At 45.2% G+C, this 19,673-nt stretch overlaps 2 protein-coding genes across 2 annotated transcripts in view; one reads left to right on the forward strand and one right to left on the reverse strand.

Moving 5' to 3' along the window:
* NEU2 (neuraminidase 2) overlaps positions 1-2,322 on the reverse strand; it is a 32,978-nt gene extending 30,656 nt beyond the window's left edge. Inside the window, exons 1-2 of the mRNA XM_082057293.1 lie at positions 2,261-2,322; positions 1,250-1,408 (exon numbers count right to left, since the gene is read on the reverse strand). The gene's annotated coding sequence lies outside the window, so the exon portion shown is untranslated. The remainder of the gene's footprint in view (positions 1-1,249; positions 1,409-2,260) is intronic.
* Positions 1-19,673, forward strand: part of NGEF (neuronal guanine nucleotide exchange factor) — a gene marked incomplete at its 5' end in the record, with an annotated part of 39,467 nt that overhangs the window by 6,555 nt on the left and 13,239 nt on the right. The window contains 5 exons of the mRNA XM_082055927.1: positions 6,977-7,162; positions 7,268-7,380; positions 11,818-12,092; positions 18,016-18,176; positions 18,399-18,551. Of these exons, the coding sequence (XP_081912053.1) occupies positions 6,977-7,162; positions 7,268-7,380; positions 11,818-12,092; positions 18,016-18,176; positions 18,399-18,551 (888 nt within the window). The remainder of the gene's footprint in view (positions 1-6,976; positions 7,163-7,267; positions 7,381-11,817; positions 12,093-18,015; positions 18,177-18,398; positions 18,552-19,673) is intronic.

Consider the following 19,673-nt stretch of genomic DNA (forward strand, 5'->3'; position numbering starts at 1 on the left):
ACGATATGCCTTTATTGTGGGCCACTAGATACAGTGGAGGAGAAACTCAGTGTGAAATTTCATGTTGCAAAGCTCACTGCGAGGTCATTGGTCTACCAGCACAGAGCACACTATTTCTTCAGGCTGGTTATGAAACCCCCAATTCAGAGAAATGAGAATATTCTAAAAATCATTTGATTGCGTTTTATCTAAGCTCAAAGAGTAGAAGCACTACAACAGTGAATACAAACAGTCACCTTCAGGAGCAAGAGGGAATTTAATTTGTTAGAATTCTTGCAAACACGTGTTTTAGAAACATTATGCATGTGAAATAGTGTAGCACTCTGAAGGAGCGTGAATTTGGGTCGGGTTCTCATTGCACAGCACTATTTGTCCTGGGCAGCAGAGGGCACTGCTTTTATAGCCAGAATTAAACAGAAAAGCGGGGGAACCTCCAGAGAGGCCAAGACCTGCATTGCAAGGGGCCCTATACCATGCTCGAGCTGTTTCTACTTAAGAAATCACTTTCTTATAGTTACCTCTTCTCCATGCTGCCAGGGATGCTTCAATTTGCAAGTGGTGAAGTCAGGAGTAGCTGGTGCAAACATATGTTGACCAAACCTTTGTATTTTGTCACACTACACCATTTTTTTTCTCTTTTAGAGATTAATAGTTTTTTTTTCCTATCCCTCTTTCTGTACAATCTGAATTTTTAGAAGTCTAAAAGCAACATAATTTGCAGGGAGAAGAATTTTTAAAAACTAATAAATTTTCAGTAAAAATAGGCACTGTAGGTATAAAAATGTATTACTGCCATATCTCATATTTCACAGGATCATACAGACTAGTAAGCAATAACATATACAATTCTAATTAACTATCCTTCCAGCATGCAGCCAATGGGGATCCCAATCTGCCCACCTATCCCACCCAGTCTCTGCTTCTCAGGTTTTTCAGCCCAGTCACAGTTTCACTACCCAGCAAGGTCCAGGCTTTGCTCTCCAGCTCTCCCAGTCTGATCTGCTTCATCTGGACCTGGCCCTTGGGTCCTCAACCAATCTCTGTTTCACTCCCTTTCTACCAGCTTCAGCTTGTAAATCCCCACGTGATTTCCTCAGCCTGCTATTTCTCAGAAACATTATTCCTCTCACTTCCCTCCTGTGGCTCCTATCTCAATGTCCCGCCGTTCCCCAGGCTCTTCACCCTTTGGCTCCACATCCCATCCCTCCTCCCACTCCAGTGATATATTTTACAGCCTTTTCTAACTCACCATTTCCTGAAGCACCCTGCTATGGGTGAGTTCCTCTCTTCATAGCAGTCTCTTGGTCCAGAAGACGATCCCTCCCTCTCCATGCTCAAGTCTTGCTCCCTTTTGGTTTTCAGTTGAGCAGTCTTCTCATCATGCTGCCTGGAGCCAGCACAAGGATCACTGAGGATACAGCAAAAATGTCTTTTATTCACTGTGCCTAGAACTGGACCAGGCAGTTTTTACAGCTGCAATATCAGAAATGTTTCTCTCAGCCCTGGGCTGGGTGCACATTCTCTCCATGGGCAGCAGCTCAGGGGTTTTAGATGCTGAAATCTAAGTCTAAAGTTTGTCTGTACTGCATAGAGTGCAAAAAGGCCTATAATTTCTATAGATTGTCAGAAGTGCGGCAAAGACTTGCAAACCCCAAATTTCAACTTGTATTTCAACAAACGCCAAAGCTTCTCAAAGGACAACAACAGGTTTTCTGTTTCCTTTTAATATGGATCAAATAATATTGTCCTAAGCCTAAGAAATTGTTAAAGCTTTTTTTTTTTTTTAATATATAAAAAATATAACCAGTTTATAGCAGACAATCACTAAGTAAAGATGTAACCCTGATGATTATAAACATCAAAAGGCTGGAAGCACCTAAAGGGAAGGTTCTCCTATAGGAAGTTCTGAACATTTTCAGTTATTGGTAAGGCTGTCAGCCCCAATAGATATAATTAAGGTACTTTGATGAAAGCTTAAGGAGATTCAGGAGAACAGATGTACTCTTGGCCTTTATGATCTAAAAATATTAGGCATGAGGAGTTCCACTTACCTCCCACTAAAAAGTCAAAAACCAGGAATAAAAATTGCCCACAGACACCGGTTATCCAAAACACTGCTAAAACCCACACGTGAACAGAGAGAATCTGAATGAACCTAAAGTACAAAAATATATTTGACTAGGTATAACATTATCCAAATCTATTGCTAACTTCACACTTTACAAATTTGGTTAGCTCACATTAAGACAGTGCTTCTTACCTCATCTTGTGGCCTTTCGTGGTGTGAAACTCCCACTGACTAGAAGGGTTTGGGGAATTTTTCATGAATAAGATTTGCTGGACTGCATCTTCTCTTTTTAGTTTCTCGAAGAGGAGGCCTTATTTCTAAAAACTGCTATAAGAGAACATTAAAAAAAAAAGCATTTCAACGTCATTTGAAAACAAGCTCTTTGCACAGATTTATTCTAAGGATTGCTTTTTAGATGCACGCGAGAAATCCTAATTCAAATGATTAATCATTTTTCAAAATTACTAGTACCTGAAAATACAGGCTAAGACTGGAAATTCATCCCCCAGATATAACTTAAGTGAGATAATTTCAATAAACTAATTATAAACTTACACAAATTACCACATTCTAATGCAACCCTGGACCAAATCAGCCAGCACTTAAAATCTTTTCTAACAGCAGTACAGTGAAGCTGGGAACAGTCTGCAACCACTCAAACTCCTTCTTTGCAGAACATACACAAGCTCAAACCCACTGTCCTTTACCCACAGGGAGCTGAACCACAGTCATGCTCATGTCACCAGAGCATGGCCATATAATGACAGCCATGAGGATCATTTCCAGTGCCTGTGGGCTTGGGGATCCTAAGAATCCCTGAGAGAAAACTGGGCTTTGGTAAGGCAGGGCACCGCATGACTTCTGTCACCAACAAGAGCAGTGGGATGCAGCACCACTAGCATAGTGCTGGGATTTTTAACTAGTTGCTTTAATGCTTTGTTCTAGCAGTCAGATTCTTTCTTTCCCCGTACAACTAGTCAGGGAATTTTAGATTGAAATACAGGGATTTTGGTCAGAAAACTGATTTGTCATCATGAGATTTTATTGATTTTGATTATATGGGGTGAAGCTTTTTAGGCTCTGGATCAAATTCATTGTTGATACAGTGAGAGAGAAAATAAAACCTTCTCCAAACTCCTACTCAGATGCTTAAGATTAGGTGGAGCAGAACTCCTGCCTGAGCCTGCTGTTCCACAGCCGTGTAAAATATTCCAAGGTGGCAATGGTCCTGCCATCCATCTACCTGTCTGCCACCTCCACCGTGCTGACACCCACATTGAGCTCACCCAGTAGTGACACAATCCACACACATACGAAGTCAGTTCTACAAAAAAGAAAATCAATCATTTTCCACCAGTTTAGCTGCCCAGACTTGCTCTCCCAAGAATGAGACAAACGTGAGTGCTGGCGTAAAAGTGGAGGTAGAAATCTGCCTCAGGGAGTTGAGTGAAAAGTGGAGTTGAGCAGCTAAGTCAGCTTAAACTGCACATAAAGTCTTAGCAGTTGTGGAAGCAGGGAGGATAAAGAGGCAGCTCTGCCAGAGCTATCCTACTTCCCAGAAATAGTCCAGTATTGACTGACCTAAAGCGGTATCTGGTGAATAAGGCATTCACCAGGTTCAAGCACCTTTCCCAGTGACCAAAGAAGGAGGAGCAGCTCCAGAAGAACAGACAGACCCACCCTGGAACAGGCAGTGACATGTGCGGTGTGAGGGAATGACAGCCATGACTCGGACCTGAGTGTCCCACACACCCAGCACGAAAATCCCAGCCACCAGAGTGCTGTGAGAGAATCTCTTTTTTGCCTTCTTTCATTTTTTTATTACAAATTTGGAAAGCTCTCTGTTTTTGTCCCCAAACAGAAAAGCAAGCTTTGGAAAACCTCGACAGTTTTTCAGGACAAAAATATCTCCTTCTCGCTAAATATCGTTTTTTTACTGCCACCCCAGAGCGCTGGGAACACTGTCATGTCATTTGGGAGAAAAAGTATTTCCCAGAAACTTGTTCTGTTTATGGACGTTCTCAGTACGTCAACATGAAGTATGAGAATTAGCCTGGAAAGGAAGAAAGAGCAAGAGTTTTGAAAGACCAAATTACAATTAAAAAAGAAAAAAGTTCTAAAGGAAGGAAAAATAGACTGTTAGTCTACTAGTGGAACAGATCTCTGAGACACAAAAACACAAGCTGTGGCCTTGCCACAGGGGGAATTTCACCCTCAGCTGGTTTCTCACCTCTTCATAACTTCCAACATTTTTATTATCATTATTACTTCTAGTGACATTTTTCAGGTTTTAACCTCTGACCAAAAGTGAAATTCTTTTGGAAAATTTGAAGGAAAAAGGAAGACAGGCAGTGTGAAATTACCAGTTATGGGATCCTGAAAAGACACCTTTTCTAAAAAGAAATTTTAATTTGCAACAGATTTAACCCTTAAGAGTAAAGCAATGTGAGGGGCTAGAATCTGTTAAACTCTAAACACACATTTCTGAAATCTTCTTTTTTTTAAAAGATACACCCAAAAGTTATGTTTAGATATATATTCACTCCAGCAGTGTCAGTAAGACCCTATACAATGACTTCCCTTCGCATACCAGGGAGAACTCCCCACTGCTCTTGGTCATTCCCTTTAGAAAACAGTAAACAGCATCCCTGCTCTTCTGGAATTCAAGATAATGAAGAGGCTCAGTAGAGTTAACGTCCTCCCTCCCCTTTCCTAAGAAAGAAGATTTTTAGCATCCTACCCACTTACTAAAACCCTTGACAATATTCTTGCCCTGGCAGCAAGCCACAAAAACGTCAGTCATTAGGCTGAGCTTCAGAAAGTCTGTGCCGCTTTATCCCTTCTAGAAGGTTTTGGCTGCCTCCTCACTCACCTGTCTCCCCAGGCCCCTTAGTCCTGGTGTTTAATGGCTGATAACCTATTTTCACATCATAGTGACCATCTACCTCATGACAATCTCCCCGTACAGCCCCAGCTTTCAGGCTGTCCTCCTCCGCCTCTCTAAGCGCAAAACAGGCTCCAGCTCTCACCCTCACCCTGATTTTTCCTATCGGTTGTCTGGTCTTTCTGACCTCCAAGTCCAGGACTGGACCTGGACTGGTCTGACAGTCTTCTCTGAGTCCTCAAATCCCTCCACCAACACTTCCAGCTGTTTTTCTCTCACGTTCTCCCTCTTAATGACTTAAGGACTGAGCTCTCCTGTGTGCCAGAATGAAATCTAGTTCACATAAGCTGAAGGAGTTTTTCTGAATGTATAGTCATGTACTGACTGGGAAGCTATCCTGATATATCATTTAACAAATACAATATAAAAAACATAAAAAGGAAACCATTTTACATATACAGACCAACACACAGGTTTGATGCTGTTGCATAAATTATGTTATCACGTACAGAAAAAAATACGGTTATTTATGCAACCAGGGAGAAAGCGAACAAGAGGAATAGCTGAGTGTTTTCTGCCTGTTAACTCCTCAGTTGCAATGTGGTGCAGATGACGTTTTTTTGCTGAGGGTTACTAACATGTAGGGAAGAGCTGCACTCAACCTGTCCACAAACACTTGAACCGATCTGAGGGTGTAACCGTACTCTGGAGCTCAAGAGGATTTATCCCTGAGGCGGAAAAACTATTACCTGAACGAGGACAGATATAGATCATTGACTACTAAGATACTTACTGCCTAAACGAGACAATATATCCTTATGGAAGTAGCGACGCTAATGAAAGGGAGACGGGGGAAATGACCGAGCGGGTGCAAAGCAATGCCAGAGGAGAAGAGGAAAATAGCGGTCAATCCTGTAGGGTAATCAGGGGTGCAGCTGCTAGCAGGAGGGATTAGACTGAGTTTCCCAGTGACATTCCTTCATCTCAGGGTTTCATTCCCAGAGAAGAAATGCACCATATGCACCAGAGCTAGAAGCAATTCAGGAGAGTTCTCCCCCTCTCCCACCCCTTTTTTTCCCTCAAAGCCCGTGCCAGCCGCACACAGGCAGCGAGGTGCAGGGGATGGGGGGCAGTGCTGTGCCCCAGGTCTGAGGGCGGTCAGTGCCACGGTAGGACCCCCCTCCTGCTGTGGGGTGGCTGCGCATGGAGGGGCTGGTGCATGGGGTGGGACAGGGTATGTGGGTGCTTGCTGGGGGAGGGTGCCTTGCTGGGGAGGGAGGGAGGAAAGGGATGGAGAAGGGGCTTCCTTGTGTCTGAGGAAGAAGCCTCATCTGCAGGAGAGCGGGGGGGATGGAGGTAGGGGTGTCTGTGAAGGTGGGGGGCCCCTAAGGCAGGGATTGCTGCCTTTTGGGGGGGCCTTTGGGGAGGAGGGAGTCAGCCTCCCGGTGGAGGAGGGACCTGCGCTGGAGCGCTGGAGGGAGCTGGGGGGCTGAGGTCTCTGGGCAGGGGTGGTGAAACGGGGTGGCTGGGGGTCAGGGATTCTGAGAGGGGAGTCTGGGGAGGGGGCACCTGGAGGCTCGGAAGGGATTTTAGGAGGGCTCTGAGGAGCTGCGGGAGGGACTCAGGGGTCGTGGGAGCTCTGAGGGCTGAGTTTGGGGAGCTCCGAAGGAGCGGGGCTGGGGGAACTCTCACAGGCTCTGAGGGATCTCGGGAGGATTTGGGGAAGGCTGAGGGGGCTCCGCGCGGGTTTGGCAGAGCTCGGGGGCAGCTCAGAGAAGAACTGGGAACACGGAAAGGGGCTGGTGGGAGTCCGAGGGGAAGCTCTGAGGAGATTTTGAGGGGGCTCTGCGAGGAGGCTCTGAGGGAGCTCTCTGGAGATTTTAGGGGGAGAACCCGCAGGGACGCCTGGAGGGGGCTGCGAGGAGGCTCTGAGGGGATTGAGGAGGCTCGGAGGGGGTTTGGGAGCTCAGACCCTCTCGGGGGGCTGCGGGGGCGCCCACAGCTCCCCTCTCCCTCCCGCGCAGGCTGCTGCCTTCCTACCCCCGTTACCGTGGCAACCGCCCGGGCTCCCCCAGCCCCGCGCCGCTGCCGCCGCTGCCGCCGGAGCTGCTCGGCAGCCGCCTGCCGCCGCCGGCCATGGAGCTGCTGGCCGCGGCGCTCAGCGCCGCCTGCGCCCTCGACCAGGACGGCTCGGCGGGACAGCCCAGCAGGTGAGCGGGGGAAGAGGGGCTGCGAGGGGCCGCGCCCGGGGCGGAGCGGGGGGCGCCCCGCCGCTGTCCCGCCACCGCGGCTGAGGATGCTTCCGTCTCCCGCAGGGACCCCCCCGCGGCCGCTGAAGAGAGCCCCACCGCCGCCGGCACCGCCGAGGGGCCGCCGCCCACCCACCCCATGACGGCCGACTCCTGGAGGAACCTGATCGAGCACATCGGTAAGGAGCCGCCCCCGCCCCGCTCCTGCCCGGCCCCGGGACCCGCCCGGGCTGTCCGCCGGCCGCGCGCTCCCTCAACTTCGCGCCTCTTCCCGCTCCCCGCGCGCGAGGCGGCGCAGCAGCCCCTGCACGAGCCGCCGCGCGAGCCGGGTTCCCGAGCCCGGCCGGGTCCCTCCGCCCGCCCCCCGGAGCCCCAGACCCAGCAGCGCCCCGCAAACCAAACCCACGTCCAAACCCGCGGCAGCACAGACCGCGGGCAGGGAAGGCAGCACCCCGCCCTTGCCGGGAAATCCTCTCGCTGTCGGCGTAAAACAAAACCGTTTCGCTGGCTTTAGGGGCATCGGGTTTGCGCGCTGCTTGGCCGGGGACTGAGTACCTTTACCTCCATTCATAAATAACGATCGCTTCTTGTAGTTGCAAAGCGGTTAATTGTTAAGGCTAGAGCCAAGCCCCTGCCGAAATCTGATTTTGCATTCTCGCAAAGACAGGAGACTAAAGTACTGGGTCAATTAGGTTGTCGGACATCAGCTGTGTGCACCGCGGTCTGTACATATTTGTGACAGCATAGCATTTGCAACGGAGAAGTTATTTTATCATTTGTAGTCTCTTTGTAAAGGCAGAGTTGAGGTTGCCTGGGTGTCTTGGAAGGAGAGGATTGTTATGCTTTTGCTCTTGTGGTATTTTTGATTTTTTTTTTTTGGGGGTGGGCGGGTATGTGGAGGGGACCTTTGCAGCTTGTTGCTTGACTTCCCACATCTGAATTGTGACATTCCTCGGAGAGGTTTGGGCAACTGCAAAGTTAAGCCCCCTCTGGAGGCAGGTTTTATGGTGGGAAGATAGAAGCTTCATTCTTAAACAGTTCGGTTCAATTTCAGGAAGTGAAACTGCAAGACACTTGAATCTAGAGGGCAGGAATGTAGCAATTTATATGGGAAAATCACATAGATAAGTCTCATGAGTTGCGGGGACGGTGCTGGGGAGAGAGGCTGGTGCAAAGCGAGGAGCAGCCTCCCAGCATTTGTCAGAGCAGCTGATTTCAGGGCCTTCTGGAGAAAAGTGGTTAACAATTTGCACGGATGTTGCCAGATCTGTGACTTGTCTTTGGCTGTGTAGGTACTAATCACCCAAGGAAGATGTGTCAATACATCGTCAGTTTACCGGGCCCATGCTGCTAAGAGGCGTGATAAAAATACTAAAACCAGCAGGACGCTGTATTTGTATATATTTTTATGTGCCATATATCAGAAGGAAGCTGTGCAATATCTCTGCACATGTCAGTTTAACTGCAAGTAGGTCTGTTGCACCTTGGTGGAACAGGCAGGATTTTGACAACCAGAGATGCTACCCTAATCCCCACCAGAGAGGTCATTTCAAATAGCTAGAGCACACTTGCTCCCTTCCTCCTGCCTCCAAGGCATTAATGGACTTTTCCTCTGAAACTGGAGCAGAGAATTTCAGAGAAAATGTCTATAGACCTCCTGAGATTTTTACATAGCTGTCATTGTAATAACGTTTGCTTTAAAAGCGCTGCAAAGTCTCTAAGACGAGCATTTTCCATAATTAGTAACTAGTTTTTCAATTCCCCTCACAGGTTTTGAGAGAGCTGGGAAGGGAGTCCGTGGCAGCGAAATTAAATGGAATAAACACAAAGGGAAAAATCTATTATGTACTATACAAACTATATAAACACGCCTTAGGAAGATCAGCCTTAACCACTTAAGTCAACAGGCAACACCAAATCCGTGCTCTGACCACACCATTAACCTGTAGCCAGGTCACAGTAGAGACAGTTGGGACATTAAGCAATGGATGAAGCTTATACAGGTCTGTGACATCTTGTACTTGTTCAATTACTAAATGCAAGCATTTACTAAATCACCCTATCTTCTGAGTTACATTCAACTATGGATCTCAGCTTCTTTCTACAGATTCAGACAGTTTCCAGATGTATTGCTCTCCTTTCTACTTGTCAAAACCCTGTTCCCTGACCTTGCATCCATTCTGCCACCCATCCTGTGCTGTGATCATCTCCTGTTTCATCTAAAGCAGGCTTTGCATGGCTTCTGTCCCCCTCTCTCTCATTTGAATAAGAGATGCTCTGCCCATTATAACCTCTTACCAACATATGGGTGGATCTTTTACACCAAGATAGTGAGGATATTTTTATCTTTGCTAGCGCAACCCTCTTTGTTTCTTCCCGTCCTTCTGCCTAAACATCTACCTGTCTTTTGTCTTTTTTCTGGTGTCACCTTTCTGCTTCATCCCCATATTGCTGTCTGTGGCATAGCTTCAGCCAGCTGCTCTTCAGCTCCCTTTCAAACGAGTTACCTTGCTGTCATTTCCAAATGAGTTCTGGTGGTAGATGCCTTTAGTCCGTCAGATCTCCCCATGTCCATGTTTGCCGTCACCTGTCACTGAAGGCTCCACAGGTCTTATCTGTTTCATTGGTCAGACAGGGAACCTGGAAACAAAATCAAGTTTCATTGTCTGGGTTGTATTTCCTTAAAAGCAAGGGGGAAATTTGTCTAGAGGATCTTTTTCTATCAGGCTGCTCTTCAGATCTGCATTACACAAAATATCCTTTATTGCCTCTGACTCGCGGGGCAGACCTGCCAGCACAACATGGCTGCATGATCAGACACTGCAACTAGAATTATCTCCAATATGGGTATAACAGATGATGCTCCAGTTTCCCTGTGCAGTTCAGTGTGGCAGAAGCCAGAGCCTGCAAGCACGGGCCGAGCTTACAGACCAGGACCCCGAAAGCAGCTCCCATTGAGCAGGCTCTCCGCTCCATTTGAGGAGCCTTTCCACCCTACCACATGCTCAGCACCCTCACCAGTACTAAAGAACACACAGAAATCCGCAGGAAAGCCATATAAGCCTAGCTGATGCAGAGAGAAATTATATAAGTAGCAGCAGCATGCAAAACTTCAGGGGAAGTCTCCTCTCTTCAGTTATCATGTAGGAAGCTAACAGAAGCCTGTATGGTTTCCTAGGCACAGCTACCGTTATTGCTATTTTAATCCAGTGTCGAACATCTTTCCAGGGAGAACAGATAACAGGATACACTCACAGACTGCGGTACTTCTGTCCTTGTGCCTCCGCTTTTCCCCAGCATATTTCTGAAATAGTTTTAACAGAGACTGGTACTAGCCTTGTGAAGACTGGCCCAGAGATTCAATAGGCAGTAACAGCTACGTTTCTGCCCTCCCTAGACAAACTCCAGACCAGTTGTCTGTCACCTTATTACACACAGAATCTGCTTCTGGCATCCAATATCGTGAGTGCATGTGAATAGATAGATTTTAACCCCTAATGATTCAGACAAATCATGTAGTTGTTTTGTTTGTTTTTAACATTGGGGACTTTTTGCATTATTCATTCATGTTACACTTTCTGATTCAGGTGTAAACCAAGGGAGATAATGTAAATTGTGCTCCTGCAATTTGAGTAAGTGAAGAGAGTGACTCAGATCAGGCTCGTGCTCTCTTGTCTTTTCATCTCTCCTAAGTTACATTTTATATTCAAACAATTAATATTCTGGGCCCTACAGATGGCTCAGTAAGAGAAATAGGACAGTTAGCAAGCCCTAGGAGGGACACAGGATCTTCTAAAGATGGCCAAGGAATTTCAGGATTCCTACCTTTTTCATGCTGTCAGTTGAAATCAGGAGTGGGGGCAAATTCTGTGCAACTTCATCTGCTCCTGAACTTGGTAACTGAAACTCAGAAGACACCTCATGTGATTGAAGTGCTACAAGATGGTGTGAATTCAGAGCCTTTTCCTTAGTGATGTGGCATTCAGGTACCTTTTGAAAGTTAATTATCTTCAATCATTGTAGAGACTGAGAAGGAAAACAGAAGGAAATTAAGCAACACATCCAAGGTTAACCACAAAGTCAATACCAAAACAAACTGGTAACTGCAGCTCATTGTCCCAGTGCTTTAATCTAATGCTTAAACAGCTGCTCAGTGTTTCCTCCGTAAAGATTTTTGTGGTCATCAAATTGTTCCTTTAAAGTAGTTTCGGTGTGTGCATAACTGCTTTTCCAGACACATACTTATCAATCTATATAACTTGTAACATAACAATACTGCAGAGAAACTCAAGGGTTTAAAGAACCACATAAAAGCCTAGCAAATAAACTGCTTCTTTATGTCTTCCAATTGATCATGGATTCATCTGACTGTGTTACTAAACGTTTTGTGAGAGCAGATTGTTGACAACACTTTAGATTTAGAAATGGCCTTCCATTTATAGTTTCCACTTTTGGCTGAAATAGGAATGCCATAATTGGCTTTTTCACTCAGCATGGACGGGATCTCTGTCACCTCTGCTGAGGTGAACTAATGCAAAACAAATTCCCTTTCCCACAATACATTTCTAGTCTTTTGTTGAGCTGTAACCTCTCAGACCTGTTGTATTGCCTCCTAGGGCTCTTGTATCAGGAATATCGAGATAAATCTACACGCCAGGAGATTGAAACCAGGCGACTGCAGGATTCACAGACGGACCCTGAGGAGAGTTCACCCAGCGAGGAAACCCCACCTGAAGCAGAACCTACAAATACAACCGAAAACAAAGCTCCACCGCAGATCAGTTTGCTGAGGAACTCCAACTCCAGGTTCAACTTATGGCAGGATCTTCCCGAGATCCGGAGCAGCGGGGTCCTCAGCATCCTCCAGCCAGACGAGATCAAGCTGCAGGAGGTAATGGGGGAAGGTGGAGTGTTTCTTAACTGGGTTGCTGCTTGAAAGGGAGTGAATTAAGTGAAATGATCAAGATTTTAAAATGAAAAGCTTCATAGCAGTCACAGAGAAGCCTTGCCCTAAAAAGTACTTTTCTGTGTTGTACTGGTTAGCATCACTTTTTTTTCAAAATTATACATGTTATTCTATATACTATTGCTGCTGGACATTTCTGTAGCAAAAAAGAACTTGTTTTCCCTTTTCTGGTTCAGTGTTAGGAGCAATATAAAAGGAAGGGAGAAATAACAAAGAGGCTCTTGCAGGGCACATTAACCCTCTTCTGAAGTTACTAGCAGGCTACGTACTTTCCACCAGAAATCTTAGAAGAGTTAAATAGTTAACCGTAATCTGTTTAAAGTATGATAGCATTAACAGAAAGGGAAGAGATGGAAATTGATAAGCTTCCTTATTTTTAAACATTGTTACTCGGAGTCTTATGCAAAACAGTAAAAAATAATGGCAGGTATATTTGCATTTTAGCCATACAGTCCAGTGACATCACTGTTTAAGAGTCATACACTGGTAATTTATAGGGCTGCCTGAAACAGTGAAAGGAGTAGGTGGGGGTAGCTGCCACAATTAATGAAAACATCAGTCGCACAACAATTTACAGCTGGTTGCTGTTTTGAGTAGCATGGGGAGTGTGAGCGCTCTTTGTCAATGCATTGCCCTGCATTCATAGCCAGCAATGGAGATCAACAAGACTCATTTGGTATGTGGTGTTGTATTAATAATACAAGCAACGAAGCTTCACAGGCCGGATCCTGTGAGTCCCACTACACTCCTGCGCTGGAATCACTTCTGGCGAGACCGCTGTGGCTGAGTGTCTGTTCAGCCCTGGCTCATGTTGTACCCCGAGCGCTGGAGAGCATCTAGGGGTGTGAGCACTTCACCCCAAGTTCACTGGGATTTGCACAATCAACGTCTATGAATCCCTTGTGTATTCAGTGCCAAGGCCATAATTTCACTGTTCCCCTGGAGAGGCTCGTCTTGTGAACCGCAGGGCTGTGTTTTGGAGGGTCACTTGGGTGGGCAGCACAGGCTGTTGTATGTCAGGGTTATGGCTGAAGGCGACTAAAATGATCTGTTGCTTTTCCATGTTCTGCTGCACTGATTAATTCCATATCAGATTTGTTCTGTTTACCTGGCAAAACACGGTACTTCTCACTGCCAGCATTACAAACACAATCTGGCATCTGAAAAATTACAAGCTTTTCTCCTTCTATCTGCTTCAAAATGAAGAGTCTTTTACAGAGCAACATTCCCTTAAAAGTTTGCCTTATAGATTTCAAAACCTGCCATTTCTGTTGAGTTACATTCATTACCTGTAGGTGTTTTAAGGAAAAAAAATAACCCTCTGTGCTGCTAAATCACAACATTAAGTGTGCTGAATTTTCTTTGCTCCGCTTAAATAACAACAGAAATAAAGCAGATGGAGATGGGACAGTGCTGCCTTAAAGAAGTGCTGTGCTTTCCCCTGATGTTAATTTATCAGAGCTGAAATTTTCTTTCTGTTTGTTCTGGGATTAGCACAGTAAGAGACTATAAGATTGCTCCAAGCCAGAAAGCTGTGAAATTGGCTGAACGTTTAATAGATAAAGTGGAGAATTTGCTTTGTGAGAAGAGTCAAGGACAGAAAACAAGGAGGGCTGGAGAAATCACCGAGGCGATTAAAGAGATGATGTTGAATTCAGCCTTGCTGTAAGCGAGCACTGCTTGCTCCTGCAGTGCTGGAACTGAACTCACATTGGATGTCAATTGGGAGTGTGACATGAGATTAAGTGAACAGAAAGTGTTCAGCTTCATGAAGGAGAATTGGAAGAATTTACTTGAAGTGCAGTGCAGAAGAAATTCTGGAGTAAGTGTCTTAAGGACAGAAATCTTACCTTTCTGACCCATTCTATCTTCAAAGCCACAGTAAAGACAGGGACTAGAAGAGCTTGCAGCTCTTCAGCCAGGAAAGGTAGAACAAGAGTATTCTTCAGACCACAGGGAGGAATCCCAGTACACAAATGGAAAGAAAGTTGAAGCAAAAACCACTGTTCACGGCTGTGGAAGGGAATGTCACCATGGCTGTGATGGAGCAGGGCTGTAACAGTCAGAGAATAAGTTGTTCATCTGCAGTAATCTGCAAAATAAGAGAGACAAGAAGAGGAATCAGGTCTTTGTTATTGACAATGATGGAAAATGACTAAGCAGGTTATCAGTACAAGATAAAAAACAAGACAAGGGCGTTTTTCAAGCATCAAAACAAGAAACTTGACTGGAAGAGCAATGGATGCTTCAAAAGTGTCACGGAAGGCAATTTGTTATTCTCACCATTGGAACAAATGAGCCAGAAAACAGAGTTTCAGAAAGGAAAAAAAAACCCTCAAAACCAAAAAACAACCCCCCCATCCTCCACCCCCCAGTAATTTCAGGAAAACAATGTTGCACTACGGCCCATTAGCTCAGGGAACTCAAACAGAATTCAGACAGCAGTGAGCGCTGCCACGCCAGCCTTTTTCATCTGAAGCCAATGCCAGAGTAGCAAGATGTAAAACATCAACTGGAAGTCTCACAAAAAAAGTGGGTGCAAATGCAGGAAAAGGAAGAGCAAAAAACAAATCACAAAACCAAAAGATGTTACAGACCACAGAGGTCAAGGAAATATGAAAATTATGTGCTACTAGAATAATTATCTGAAATGACTAAGTCATTGATAGGGTAGTTTTAATTATCCAGACATCTGTTGAGCATCAAACACAGCAAAACATGAATCACCAAGGGCTTTCTTTTAACTGTCTAGAAAATGTAATGATGCAAGAACAAGCCAAAGAAATGCTGTTTGGGTTCTGACATGGAGTCAACGTGGAGGAAATTACAGGCAACGTGTATGTGGCAAGAGGAACAAGTGACCAGAGAGAAAACACTCCCTGCCTTATGTGTGACTTAGGTTTAAACAAATTCTGTCCCCAAGGTACTAGGCTCTTCAGAGGCAGTGATCCACAGATTAGAAGGAACATTTAATCAGTGAAACTTCTTTCAGCATGAACTTAAACTTAGATATTGATATGGCCTTTTTGTGGAGTGGCTCTGGTCTATTCCTCTGTCCCAGCTTGGTTCTCTACCTTTGCCCTTGTTTTATTTACTGTATAGTTTCTTCATTTTGTCATTTTCTGCTTGCTAACTGTACTGGTTTTCCTACACCATGTTAATCTTCTGTGTTTTAGGAGATTCTGAGCTGAGTGGAACTTGCCCAAAACAATTTACTAATAAAAATAGTTTGGCAAAGCATTCTCAGTCTTTGAACTAAATCATTTTTGCTGAGATGTATGAGCTTTGATAAAGTGTTTGCCAGGAATTATTTGGATTCAGGTCATTTTGGTGTTAGAAAAAAGGGGCAGAGACAGACTAATCTGCACCATGTGTCATGGTGTGAATTTAGATCAGAGAGCTGCTGCTCTGAAAATATTCTTTGCTCAAGCAAAAGGGAGACTTGAACCTGGTTTTTGTGTACTGGTGACATGTCCTCCATGTGGAAGAGCACATTTGATAGGCAGGCAGTATTTCTTTCTTCTTCCATTTTCACAAAAGCATTCAGAAAACATTTAATTTCCGTTCCTTCTTCGAGCAAACGTTAGATTTCAAACCTCCAGACCTGCACTTCTAGCAGGAGGATGTCAGACCGGCCCTGCGAAGGCAGCTGGGTCTGAGAGCTGGTCCCAGGCAATGTCGTGGCATCGGATCAGAACAACATCCCACCTCCACTAGACCAGAATTCCCCTTCTTACCTGGCAGTTTACAGAAAGAGCAGGGCCATTGGGAACAGATATTTCCAATAAAGCACCATATTGTCTCAGTAGAAATTTAGCCTGTAGGATTACTTACTCTTTGGTGATTTTTCTCCTTTATCTTCTATGTTTCCTTCCTCCTTAGACTTCACTTCTCTTTTCCTTTCTCAGTCTCTCTCTGTCAAAACATAAGCAATGAAAACAATTAGTATAGCTTTTACGTGACTATGAGATTTCATTAAGTTAATGACGCAAAGGACTGATAGAACAGTGTCGGTCTTGCTTCGAAGATTTCATTTCACACCATCCTGGCTTGGAGAGTCTGGAAAGCTGCAGTGCAAAATGAGTGGTGGTATCAATCCCCAGGATATCTAGAAGGGACAGGCTATCTCAGTGTGTCATGTCTTATTCTTTGGTGGATCTTTACCTATTTCCACTTCTTGTTAATCAAATGAAAAGCTATAATTAAAGCTGTAAAGAGGTGCATTTAGGACTGAGCCAGTCATTCAGAGAGAGAGATGGGTTCTCTCTCAGGTTCACCAGGTGAAGCTGAGCCAATACTCCTCCACTTTTCTCATTGGGAATCTGGCCTTGAAAAATTAGACAACCTCTTATTCCTCAAACACCAGCTATTGCACATACACTGACCAAGCACATTAATTTCTACTCACACCCTTTGTTCTGTCTCCCTTCCAGGAGCTGTGCAGGCACAGCTTCCATCTCTGGTGCAGGAAAGGTCCACCCGTTGGACTTAACTGCCCACTGGGGATATATCCCATGCTACCAACCGCACAAGAAGCTGAAATGTCAATTCAACTGGTATTTCAGCAGCTCTGGATTGAGTAACAGTCCCTCCTTGCTGTGCCTGTCCTTCCAGATCTTGGACTGCAGCACAGCATTGGGAATATAACCCAGGTGTCTGTACCTTAGGGTATTCTATGATACATAGCAATATTTACAGGAAAAAACAAACAACTGATCAACAGAGATTTTAAAATAATTTCCTTAAAAACAAACAAACAAAGAAACCCAACAAAAAAGAACTTGAGGCTCTGAGCAGCTTTAGGTTTGAGGAAGTGAGATTTTCACCAACCAACCAAAAGGTTCCTTTTCAGCAGCGGCAGTACGGGCCAGCCCAAGGATTCAGCTGTTGTATAAATAATCACCTTTTTATCTACCTCTGAACAAAGACAACAAGGAGTGGCCTCTAGAGTAAGGGCACTCTGTGTGTTAACAGTGGACTGTCCTTACAGGTTTTACATCTCGCCTCATGGAATTGTTTTTTATCTCTGAACCAAACCACCAATTTGTCTTTCTGCTTCCCCAGACCACATCCCTGGCCTGAGGAAGCCAGCCTTTGCTCCAGAGTTTTCTAACAGGAGCAAGGCTGAAATTTAGAAATTATTTATGGCTTGTCTATGTGTTTGTATTAACTGACCCAAGGACCCCATGTTGAACAGTGGGACTGCAGTGTGCTCTGCAGCCCAGCCCCAAACCACAGCTTTTTATTAAGAACAAAAAAGAGTATAGAGGGTGCAAGGAGACCCTCCTGGGTAGCACAATAAGCCACAATGAGCAGAGATACAAGCCAGCGCTGTTGTGATCAACAGTTGGAGGGTGTGTGGGTGCTGCCCAGGGGAATATGCCGAAAGAAGATGAAAGTGCAGGACAGTGACAAGTGGCATAGGGGGGTTGGTGCCTGGGGCAGCCTCAGGTCAGGGCTGAGTGATGCCAGGAGAGAAGGGGAGAGGCCACAAAGCCCTTGTATGTGTGCACGTGCACAAACTCAGGCTGCCTGTATTATATAATGAGATATATATGATGAGAAAAAGATAGTTCTGCCGAAGAGGTTCAGTGGAAGGAAATGTAGTTAAACAACTTGGGAAACCAGGGCTGATGGTTTTGGGAGGAAATCTTCCCCATTCAAGTCACTACACTATGTAATGTGTGGGAAATGCCATCACGTGCTTACCTCTCCCTGTACTCTCGGCCTGGAGGGTGGGTGCCAGGTCCATGACTGTGCAACACAGATGTTCTCACTAACACTGCATGCACCTCTCCATAAAAGTAGAAGGTACCCGCTGATTTCCTTCTTTGGGATTCTCCTCCAGGCCATGTTTGAACTGGTTACTTCCGAAGCGTCGTATTACAAGAGTCTGAACCTGCTGGTGTCTCACTTCATGGAGAACGAGCGTCTGAAAAAGATCTTACACCCATCTGAGGCACACATCCTCTTCTCCAACGTCCTGGATGTCATGGCGGTCAGCGAGCGGTAAGACAACTCTGCTGGATTTTTTGTCCGGCTGAACAGCATCGCTGTAGCTGATCTCATTTGTAGAGGGACGGAGGAGCTGACTAGGGGCAGTCTGTTACTCGCAGTCTTTGCAAAGAGCCTGTGGACACATTCATAGATTTGAACCCCAAGGGCTTCTTCTAGGAGTTACCTGGAACAGACAGGTCACAACAATTAACGAGTGCTGGGTTTCTCATCTAGCTTCCTGCTGGACCTCGAGCAGCGGGTGGAGGAGAACATCGTGATCTCGGACGTGTGTGATATTGTTTACCAGCATACAGTTAATCACTTCTCCGTGTACATCACCTACGTCTCCAACCAGACCTACCAGGAGAGAGCTTACAAGCAGCTTCTGTGAGTTCCAGTGCTTGATGCTAAATTATTTTGCAAAAATTGTACAGGCCATGGATTTAGCTGTAATTTTGGTATTGATGAGAAAGGGCTTGATAGTACAGAAACAGGATTTCCCACTTCACTGACTTTTCACTGCACCTAAAAAAGAAAACACAATTAAAAGGCTTTACGGTAAGGATGGGGTGACATAGTATTCAAGTATCACAGCAAGTAAATTCAGAGCCAGCAGTTCCCAACTGGGGGAAATATTTATGGTGTACACAAGGACACAAACTTGTGAAATCTATGTATTTTTAAACTGCAAGTAGAGGCAAGAGATTGAAAGGCCAAGAATACAATACAGCTCTCTGATGACAGGAACAGCCAATGCTTTTCCAAAGCTTCTCAGCAAGGCATTAGAACTTCCCAAAAAATCAGATATTTTTTTTCAGAACAACAAAATTTTCTTTAAAGGAAAAAAAGCCATTTTCTTCACATTCTGGTGTTACACACACAGATGTTTACAAGGCCTGAGGATATAATCCAAGATATTTTTGCAGTATTTTTCAAGTTTAGCAAGTCTTCTGGTCTAGTAGGTATTCTCTTACGCCAGCTCTAAACAAAGAGTGCCCTACAAGCTTGTCTTTGAACAGGAGAATGAATTTTTCTTTAGTTACAATGTCCTGGATTCTTTCAGGACAGCCCATTACATATGCTGCACTGTATTTCCTCCCCAGAGCAGCAGCTGCTTCAAGGGAGTGTAACAAGCCTTAATCCTTTCCTTTCTCTGCTCTCCATATTTTGAGGCAAAAAACCCACGCTTTAAGGGGCCTTGTTGAACTTGGCCAACTGTTCTGTCCAAAAGGAGGGTACCACAGGATTTCCTTCAGTCAGAGGTGAGCAATGTAGCTGCAGAATATAAACAGCTTGCCTGGAGCCATTAGCTAAACACTCAGAAGCAAAGCAGCAATAGGCTGGGTTACATGAGATTGACCTCCAACTCCATCGAGTTGGACTTGATGATCCTTGTGGGTCCCCTTCAACTCAGGACATTCTATGATTCTATGATAAGGACCTGTTGGAGATAGAGGTATTCCTAGATATGAATTTAGAGGGCAGCATTTTTTTTGTCTGTGGGATAAT

This window comes from Streptopelia decaocto (assembly GCF_964273445.1).
Source record: "Streptopelia decaocto genome assembly, chromosome: 6".
NCBI lineage: Eukaryota > Metazoa > Chordata > Aves > Columbiformes > Columbidae > Streptopelia > Streptopelia decaocto.